At 53.8% G+C, this 10,768-nt stretch overlaps 1 protein-coding gene across 1 annotated transcript; it reads right to left on the reverse strand.

Moving 5' to 3' along the window:
- Nucleotides 1-1,051: 1,051 nt before the first annotated feature.
- LOC117217435 (toll-like receptor Tollo) lies at nucleotides 1,052-10,486 on the reverse strand. The gene has a single exon (XM_033465035.2). The coding sequence runs from the start codon at nucleotides 9,627-9,629 to the stop codon at nucleotides 5,697-5,699; it is 3,933 nt and encodes a 1,310-aa protein (XP_033320926.2). The 5' UTR covers nucleotides 9,630-10,486; the 3' UTR covers nucleotides 1,052-5,696.
- Between the last annotated feature and the right edge of the window lie 282 nt (nucleotides 10,487-10,768).

The following is a 10,768-nucleotide window of genomic DNA, read 5'->3' on the forward strand; positions in this document are numbered from 1 at the left end:
CAGAAGTTGTACAATGACCGAACGAAATCTCGTCTCCGAATGCTACGAAATCAATTTACGAATCTTAATTTGCCTCTATGAAGCGGTCCGAATAGCGTAACAACAGTCTGGAATTCTCCGGACAGCAAGCGCAAAGGAGGTGCACTGATGAACGTAATAAACAACTGCAGATATCAAAGTAATGATCCAATTCCCTGAATCGATGAGGGAACAATAATAGAGATATTACCGTTCGAATAAAACACAACGGGAGAAACGATACATTTGTGCGGGTCGTCGGGAGGCAGCGTACGGCCCGTAATGATTTACTTGATCGATTCCTGATAACGAATCGATGGTCGTTAGCAGCTGGTGTCCGCGTAAGCAGCCATTAGCACGTCTTCAACTTCCCGGGTCAATAATTTATTCGTCCGCCGCCGCGGGAGTCAAATTTCCAATAACGGCCAATGAAAATTTTATCTTAACTGGAGAATAAGAACTGGCTGATTAGGTATCAGCGTGACGCTGATACAGCGGTCGAAAGTGTGAACGCGTTTATGCAGCGGAGGCGCCGCCGTTATCGATGCACCGGTCACCGGGAAACACGCTTCGGAAATATATGATACCACTGTTGCCCAGTCATCCGTTCGCAGCACAGTAATTAGAGCCTAGGCCGTTCCGTTCGAGATCCTGCCGCCTCGAAATCGTACGGTCGTCTTTTTTTCATTGCTCGATTACCGCATAAACAACATCGTCGCCTTTTCCGACTGGCATCTCGTCACGCAATTAAGCAGCTTAAACGATACTTATCTATTTTATCGCCGGAGATGATTAGCTCGCCGATCGATTACCTCGATCAGATTCCAGTCTCTTTCATGCATCTAACGAGAACCGATTACTGTAAATCGGTCCGACCGAAGATCAAACTTGAACAGCTTCGCGATATTTCGTTGTAGCAAGGTGAATGGTAATTTCTGGTAATTCCGAGGAATTCGCAAGAGAGAATTTTCGCGGGGATCGTCGCAGGAATCGTCGCGGGGGGGGGGGGGGGGGGGCAAAGAAGATCTCCGTGTTACAAAACAAACGTGTTTATTTCTCATGGTTCGTCGCATGAAATGGAAAGTGGCAGTTAATTTAATAATTATGTAACAGATCGTGGATACAATAATGCGTGATCCGATGAGCGTATTTACAATAATACAATACAATCAATTTGAAGTAGTCGCAAAGACCGCGAAGTTCTAGGGACGCGCTCAAAACGCGACCGGTGCCTACCGTTATTAGGCGTACCAACGAGTAAAATCGATTGCTATCCACCGATACCGATAAATAACCTGCTCACGAGGAGATCCGATCTTCGCCGGAGATTATGCGATTTTTATTCAAAGCGAAGAAAACATAGCATTGGCTCGCGCATTGAAACGTCCGTCGTTGGACCGTGGATTTTACGCGACGACGTCATTTAACGACGAAAATGAATACGCGCGAAACGATCGGGAATCGACTTATTCAAATTATTAGGAAAAAAGTAAACGCGCTGTTTATTGCAATCTGCGGTATGCGCGAAGATCCACGGTCCAATCGTAATAATAAAGAAAATACTGCAACAAAACTGAAAGGATACTAGAGCGTTTAGTATGATTCTGCACGATGCTCGGCTCGCATCTCGCGTCAAATTAAATCGTCGCACGATTAAAAAGGATAAAGACGGAACGGGTGGATCGCTCATTGGTACGCCTAATCATTTACAAGTGCGGCTGACCCGTCCCCGGTGTGCTCGAAAAAGTGTGCGTGAGTATTTACAACGTTAGATATACACAGTATTTACACAGAGAATTCTCTCACTTACGGACTAATAAGCGTTTGGCGACCGTTGCTTTAACCAAAGACAGTCGTGAATCTTAGGAACGAGGTCTCGCTAGAGACTTCTGTCTTTTCTCTCATTTCTATCTACTATCTCTCTCTCTCTCTCTCTCTCTCTCTCTCTCTCTCGCTCTCTCTCTCTCTCTCCCCCTTTCATTCTTGTGCTCTGTGCCCAGTTTTGTACCAGGTAATCCATCTTCTTCTCCTTTCTCTTTTGTCGAACCTCTCGCTCTCTCTCTCTCGTTCTCTCTCTCTCTCTCGTTCTCTCTTTTTCACACACTCTCTATATCACGAATTGACAAACAAACGACAGGAATGAGAACTACGGATACGCAGTCGCTCCGTCTCCCGGACGGAAAAAATATATACGATTAGTACGAAGGAAAGTTCATCCCGGGATCCGGAGTTCACACAGCAGCGTATCATTCTCGTCTGATCTCATGTTTCTTATCGGCGAGACGGGTTACGACGGCGGCGGCGGTTGGCTCGACTGTCCTCGGTCGCTATTGCATTCGTCTCTGCATCGGATTAGAAAATACAACGTCGCAGAAATTAAAAAAAGAAACAACGATCGAACAAGATTCTCTGTCGCGGAAATGTTTCGTGCCTCGGGGCGCGCCCACCAAAATCATCGAGTTCACCCCGAAGTTCGTTCCCGTCGGAAACTAACGAAGAACAGACGACTAGTCGCAATTAAATTCAAATATTTGCCGGAACAGAACGATTTTTGTCGGACAAGCCGAAGTACGAACGAAACGGACGGTTCAGAAGCCGATCAGTGTAAGTCCGTTTCTCTTCGAGAATTAGTTAAGCGATGCAAACACGTATTTATCGTAGGATCTTTCGGTCGATAAATCAATGTATAGTGAATTTCTTTATAAATAAAAGATAGCGGTACTTTTACGGTTCTATACTGATATTTAAACGAAAATCCTCCAAAACGACTATATTCGTATATTTATATTTTCTATTATTTCTAATATAGAAGTATGCAAACACGATATTTTGTGAAGTTTTTGTTTAAATATCAGAAAGAAATGTAAAAGTTACTCTGTCACGACTAATTTGCGAAATACTTGGACTTAGGCTTCCGAGCCGACCAAATAAACGTAAAAAATTAGAATCTCGTCGCTGCCGCACCAATTCGCAGGGAAACTAAATCAATTCTTTTCGAAAGCGACGAGTTTCGGCGTAACAACAATTTCGCCGCGAGCATTGTCGGTCGATGTGTCAGAAATTAGGACGGCGAAGTAAATTAAATCCGAAACTAAGCGCGCTTTTAACCGTTTCAAAGTATTAGGCTGTCGGGGTGAATGCTCTTCATTCGATCGGAAGTATGAATGCGCCGGAATGCGGCGCGAAGCGCGAACCATAGCTGAAATTGAAGTTACGCGAAGCACGCCGGTTGCACGGTTAATGGAAAATGAAAATATTAATTACACGCAAATATGGCGGCCGATGAAACCTTTTGTAACAAATTTCGCGTGATCGGAGGCGCGCGACCCCGTCGTCGCGACGCAGGGAAACGTGATTTCGAAACTTTTTCCTCGTTAACGGGTGTGCGCCCAAAATTCCAAGCGAGCTTGCACAAGTCGCGGACACCTGTACAAAGACTAAAACGCTGTCGCGTCGGGAGATTAATTACCGGATAACTTAAAACACTGCGATTTCGAAGAACTCGACCCGAGAGTTTGCAACCGGGTCGTTCGAGAAAATTAGCCGGTGAAAACACAAAGAACCGTGCGTTCGCGTTTAAGAGGAAAGAGAAAACGGGACGTCGCCGAAATAATTGAAGGGTCGGCGATAAGCCGCGACGAACAAAAAAGTTTCGCGGAACTTTCCGGCGAATAATCGACGCTTCGCTCGAGGGTGACGCGCGATTTAAAGACAGCCCTCCAATTATTTCCAGGCCGCGTTGCCGAAAACAAGTTGCCCCGCAGTTTAATTGGAACGAAAATTTCGTAACGACCCGGCGACGACTTCAGTTCCGCTTTGTCGGGGTGCTGACAAAAATCCGGCGACGCGCGCGGGCGGTCCGCGTAACAAACGAGCGCGTTCGCGGGGGCATTAGCGGAAAATTAAGAACGTAAGTTGGCATGCCTCGTGAAATCCCATCGAGCCGTTCCATCGGGTAAAAAGCAAAATAATAAATAACGAACACGGGGGCAAGAGAAGAAGGCCGAACTGCCGACCGTTGCGATCGATCGCGGCCGGGTCTCGGCGAGTTCCACGAGGCGGAATGGGATCGAGAGGGTATCGCGATCGTTACGCGATCATTTTTCGCGCTCGCGGCCGGCGTCGCGACGCATCGCGTGGACAGTCGTGCCACCCGCGCGGACGAGGGCGCGCGCGTGAAGACGCTAATTGTGCACGCGCCGTGCTCCGATGCTGGCGTTCCAGCTCTAACGAGCGACGAGAATAATGTTACGAATCTATGTCCTCATTGACTGCCATTTCCTAAAGTTACCCTCCGCTTTATAATTACACAATATACATTTATCGTAGAAGATCAGAGACAGCTCGTCGTACGTTCTCTCTCTCGGCTAATACGTAAAAATAATGACTCGATCACGGACCTCGCGAAGTGCTCGTTCATCGGTCGCTCTACCACTTTCGAGCAGAATCTAAGAATGAATAGAAGCCCGGTCATGCTCCGGGCTACGTCATTCAGTCGTGAATTCGTCGGTGATATTCGATTCGTGTTCACCCTGTCAATTAAAAGATGATGCGATCGTATCGGTGCTCGTCGGCTGCCGTCGAAACGGAATAATTCGTCAGTGTCTGTTAAAGAAGCGACGGTACGATACGATCCGCGTATGTCCGTTCCGTTAAAACCGTGACAAACAGAAGCGGAAACAGAGACTTCGTCGTCGCTCCGGTCCCCGGTGCCGTCGAGCCAATTATTAAACATTGAACCCATGCGTCCGCGGAACCGTTCCAACTTTGAATTTCCGTCTCGATCCAGGTCGCTTCGAGACTGTGTCCGAGAAACGCATACCTTAAGTATAAATATATTTTACAGTTCTAACAGTGCGAGTGCGACGCTTGAAACCGAAAACAAAGTCTGACCCGATCCTTTCGCGCGTCACTTTCTTCGTGCCCGCGAGAACGAAAGCGTTATTGCTTCGATACGATAAACTTCTCGATTTAAAACGAACGACTAACATTCCCGAGACTCTGTCAGAAATTGTCCCGAGAACGTTGTTGCACACAGCTAGGGTTACGGTACCAACAGGACGCAAAGGGTTGAACAACCGCGCAACAATAAAACAGAAAGATTCGGTCATCGAACAATGGACGCAAACTTTTTCCTCCTCTATTCGTGACCGGCAGCATTCCGTCGGAGAGCACGGCCGTGTGTTTCTCAGCGGGTGAACCACCCCGAAAGCGAGTATCGCGGACGAAAGAGCACCCCGCACAACGAATCGCGTTACACGGAAACAATTAAATAAACCTGTCTCTGTAATCGATAAACCCTACGCGCGTCGAAGCCTCGCGTCCACTCTTTCTCTCTCTCACTCTCTCTTTTTCTCTCTCCCTCTCTCTGTTGTCCGCGAGGCGATACATTCTAATCCCCCAACCCCCGAACGCCGGGACACTCTCCGGCGGCCGGAAGCGAAAGGGAGAATCCCCAGTCGGAGGGATTCTAGTGGAAGAGCAAACAGACGGACGCGCGGAAACGGTCGGTTCGTCGTTGGATCAAACTGTACAAATACCTACGCGCGTCCCTGTCGCGTCCTCGAGCGGATTTCCGTGCCGGGGTCCGTCAGAGTCCATCCCCTGGCCCGATAGACGGCGGATCTTCGCGTGGTCGACGACGAGACCGACAACGAGGACAACGGTGCCCGTCTATACTAGACGAAGTAAGTACGAGGATTGGTCGGATGCGTGAGCACCTCGCCAGGAGGTGCGGTGGGCACCACCGGCGGTTCCGGTATGGTGCTGTAAAGATGGCTGCCTCTGGATGAGAGGCTGGCTGGCCTGGCGCTTCCGGTGTGGAGCGCGCTGTACCCGCTGTGCTGGTGCTGATGCTGGTGCTGGTGCTCCGCGCCGCTGTCCTCGTCCTCGGTCCTGCTGGACGCCGAGCTGACATAGGTGGACTGCGTGGGCGTGGGCGTGGGTGCGTGCACCGGTGCGACCAAAACGCCATTAGGCTTGGTCCACACGTCGCCGGCGGACGGGGCCGCGGTGTAGCGGGCCGGCGTGCGATTTCGGTCGTTCACCTTCTTGCTGTCCCGCCGTTTGCCGACCGAGTCTGGCATGGCGAACCGCAGCTTCTCCCAGAACCTCTTCTCGCCCCACATCACGACCGTGCAGGTCTGCAGAAGCAGCTGGAGCTCGGGATCGCGGGCGGGCGCCTCGGTGGCCAACAGCACCACCACTCGCCTCTTCCTGGAGCTGGGTCTGATGTTCTCCAGCGCTGTCCTAAGGGCGGCCCGGAACTCGGCGTGCTGCCACTCGTTCGCCAGGAAGACCGGCGAGAAGATGATCACGATGCGTCTGGCGGCCGCGGCGGCCGGCGGGACCGCCTCTTGCGGCCTGGCCGGCGGCAAGTCTCGCCAGTGCAGACAAAGGGCCAGGCCGGATTGCTCGAGCTCGGCTGCCAGGAACCTGGAGACAAAGTCCTCGTCCCGCTCGCTGTAGACTATGTAACCGTCGTAGAGGCGGTCCCTCTCCTCGTCCGGCGGCGTGGTCATCTTGCCAAGTCGTAGACCGTAACGGGCGTGCGCCCATAGACGCACGTCCTGCCGGAAAGCGAAGGCCAACGCGACGAACAGGCAGATCGCGATCACAGCCACCAAGGCGCCGGCTAAAAGCGGCACAAAGTTGCCACCCAGCAGAGGGATTTCCTGAATGCCGCGGCTGACGGCCTCCGTGGACGGATCGCCGCAACGCTTCATAGCTTGCGCGAGGGTCTCGACGCCGTCGCGGCAGTACATCTTCTCCGGATCGCCGCGGTGCTCGGCGAGCCATCCCCGCAATTTCGCGGCGTTGCCGCACTCGCAGCTCCAAGTGTTCCCTTCGAGGGCGACCTTCGCTTTGTCCCCGACGCTCGGCAACGCGTCCCACGGCCGGAAGTCGACGATGCGGTTGCTGTCCAGCCGCAACACCTCCAGGCTCTGCATCTTGCGGAAGGTCGTGTTGCCGACGGCCGCGATCGCGTTGTGATCCAGATACAGCTCGGACATACGTTCCAGCTGATCGAACTCGAATCCCCTCAGCTCCCTCAACGAGTTGTCCTCGAGATGGAGAACTCGGAGCGCTCTCACGCCGTTGAACGTGCAATTGTGCAACGCCGCGATCCCGCTGTTGTTCAGATACAACACCTCCAGCTGACGCTTGCCGATGAACACGTGGCTGGCCAGCTCGCCGAGATCGTTCCCGTCCAGATAGATCTCGGTCGCGTCCATGGGAATCTGCTCCGGTACGTGTTTGTAGCCGGCGTTCGAGCAGTCGACCACGTTGCTCGACCAGCTGTGGTCGTGGTAACAGGAACAATTGTCCGGGCAGGTCATCTCGCAGTCGCACGCGTCGAAGTCGCAACAATGGCATAGCGCGAAACAATGCGCGTCGTATCGGCAGAGGAAGTCCTTCGGCTTCAGGGAGAGCAGCGGTCGGCGAGGTGTCGCGCGCGCGTGCACCATTTCGCACGTGACCGACTTCAGGTCCATTACCCGAGGATGCTGGCGCAGACGGGCCATCTCGTTGATCCTCGGCAACCATTCCATGCTGCAGTTGCACACAATCGGATTGTTCCCTATGTAGAACTCCGGCAGCTCCGCGTCGTCCGGCACCGTCTGCAGCGTCAGGGCGGCCAGCTCGAGATGCTTTATCTCGTTCCCGTACAACACCACTTTCTCCAGGTTGGTTTTCTGCAGGAACGTACCGCCGCCGATCTTACCTATCTTGTTGTCGTTCAGGAACAACGTTTCCACGCTGTCCGGCACGTTCGCGTCCGAGATCTCCAAGATCTGGTTGTAGCTCGCGTCCAGCATCTTTATAGACAACGTGTTCCGCAACATGTAATAATCCGCGAGCTCGCTTATCTGATTCGCGTGTATGTCCAGCCATTCTATGCTGCTCGGCAGATAGCTGTAGTCGAACCGGACCAGCTTATTGTCGGACACGTTCAGCCAGACCAGGGACGAGAGGCTGGTGAACGCGCCGCGGATATCGATCAGCTGGTTTCCGTCCAATCGGATCGCCCGTAACGCCGGGTTACTCGCGAACGCGCTCTGCTCCACGTGACGGATGTAATTGTTCGCCAGGTTCAGCACTTGCAGCGAGGGCAACGCGGCGAACGCCTCCCGGGTCACGTTCTCCAGCCTGTTGTCCACCAGCCGCAGACCGTACAGCTCTCTCAAACCGGCGAACGAGTCGTTCTCGATTCTGGACACGTGGTTGCTGCCGAGGTCGAGGGTCTTCAGCGAGTGGAGCGCGCGTACCGCGTGCGGCACCTCCGTTAGATTGTTTCCGGTGAGAGAAAGGTCCTGGAGGTCGGTCAGATTGTCGAACACATGACGATGCACCGTGTTCAATCTATTCGTGTCGAGGAACAGCTGGCCGAGAGTGGCCAGGCCGATCGTGTGCGACGGATCGAACCTGGCAATTCTGTTGTTCGATAAAGCCAGCGAGTGCAGATTCGTCAGAGAACCGAAACACCCGTCCACCAGGGTCTCGATGTCGTTGTTCTCGAGCTTCAGAATCTGCAGGCTGTACAGGCTCTTGAACACATGGCCGTCGATTCTCGTCAGCCTGTTGAAGGAGAGATCGAGGCTGACGAGGCGGACCAGCCTGGAGAACGTGTCCCGATTCACCCAGCGGTTCGTCAATTGGTTGTTGCTGATGTCGAGCAATTGTAGCTCGATCAGATTATCCAACAGTCCCGGTGCCAGAACGGCCAAAGAGTTGTTGCTCAGTATCAAGTCCCTCAACTCCTTGGTCCTGGAGAAAAGTTCGGGCGGAAGGGCGACCAATCTGTTGCTGGACATGTTCAGCAAACGGAGCGCGGTCAGTCCGGCGAGCGCGTGATCGTCCACGATCGTGATCACGTTCTCCTGCAGCTTCAGCACCGTTAGGCTCCTGAGATTGCTGAGCGTGCGGTCCGGCAGGGCGGTGATGTCGTTGCAGCTCAGATCGAGCACCTCGAGGCTCGGCGTGCACGACTCGACCATATCGGAGAAGCCGAGGGAGACGATGTCCTGTAACTTGTTGCGCGTCAAGTTCAGGCTCGAGAGAAACCTTACGGGGCACAGCAGCTCCGACGGCAGCGTCCATAGGTTGTTCTCGGAGAGATCGAGGTGCTGCAAGCTGCTAAGGCCGCGCAGCGAGTCCCTGTGCATCTCGAGGGTCATCGCGGACCAGTCGCCGTTGCGCGTTCTCACCGCGAGGCTACGCAAATTGTGGGCGGACGCGAACACACCGCCGGGCAGATAGCGGATCTTGCAATTGTCGACGCGTAGCTTTTCCAGCCGCGGCAGGGGCGAGAGGAACCCGTGGGGGTCGTCGATCTGGCTCTCGAAGAAGAGCACGTCGCTGCAGTTCAAGGCCAGAGAGCTGATCGAGTCCTCTTGAATATCCGAGAGATTGCCAATTAAGCCGGGCACGTTGGCGATAGTCCGAACCTTGCACTCGAGCTCCTTCTCGCCGTCGTCGCCGTCTTTCTTCCACTCGCAGCCGCTCGGTGCCTCGAGACTGGTGATGCTGCGGCCCAGCGCCGGGCCACAGTTCAGAACCAGACACCAGACGATCCCCAGTACAGTTACGGAGCACCGTGATGCCTCCATTCTGGCTATCTAGGGTCCGGAGTCACGTTCCTCCTGAGTAGTCGCTACGATGCTAACGGGGGACGTGGGGGCCAACCGAGTCGTACCGTCACGCACTCATAGTCACAACACTCGGTGTTCGCGAACCGTGCACAGGCTGCTCGTTTTTCACACGACGAATTGAAATCGCGAGAACCAGCAACGTATTACTTCCGATTCGCTCCTATACGATTCGGAGCACCCGTCGGCCGAGCGAGCTGGCTCGACGATCAACCACTGACTAAACACTAAACCGACGACAAAGACGAAAACAAAGGCAAAGACGTAGACGAAGACGAAGATGAAGACGATGACCTCGTCCGACGATGTCCGTGGGTCTCGTATAAACACTGATCGGTCATAACCGGATCGCGACGCGAGAACGCCGATGACGAAAGAGGGTCTCTTCTTCTCTCCTCTCCCTCGTGAGAAACTACTTGCGCGGGTAACAGGCGAGCGGAGAGCGGCCGAAGCGCGACGACATGCCACCACGAACGCCGGAGAGGAACTGACTCCGAGCTCGAGTCCCTATTCAATCGACGGTCACGCACCCTGCATGACTGCCGGCGTGCACCTAACCCCCACCAACTTCCCCCACCAACGGTTGGTTCTACCACCACTGCCGGGAACAGCTACCCCCACCAAGAACGCCAACGAAATTCCCTCGTTGAAGGTATATGCGGCGGGAACGCACGGATGGATGGGGGTGCACGCCGCGAACGAGCGAGCGAGCTAGCATGCGAGCGTGCGAGCGAGAGTGCGAGTAAGCCAACGTTCCACGCCACAGGCGGCTCGCGAAGATGCAACAAACCAGCTGACTGACAACACTACTTACTAGGTAAACACCAAACTGGTTCTCTAGGCGTACGGGCGCGCATTTATCAAGCCGCGCCGTTCTCGCCCCTCGTCCCGTATCTCGTCCCTCTACCCCACCCTCGAGCGGTTTCTTACCTCGCTGCGCGAGCCGCACACGGGCTCTTCTTCAACGGGGTTGTTGTTGCTGCTTAATAGCCCCGGCGAACAGTGGCCCCGACGCGTCTCGACAAAAGAACGCTTCGCAAACAGACAACCCCCGTGATTTGTTCGCGGTGCCACCGACCGGGCCCCGATTTGTTCGCAAC

This window comes from Megalopta genalis, chromosome 12 (assembly GCF_051020955.1).
Source record: "Megalopta genalis isolate 19385.01 chromosome 12, iyMegGena1_principal, whole genome shotgun sequence".
Lineage (NCBI taxonomy): Eukaryota > Metazoa > Arthropoda > Insecta > Hymenoptera > Halictidae > Megalopta > Megalopta genalis.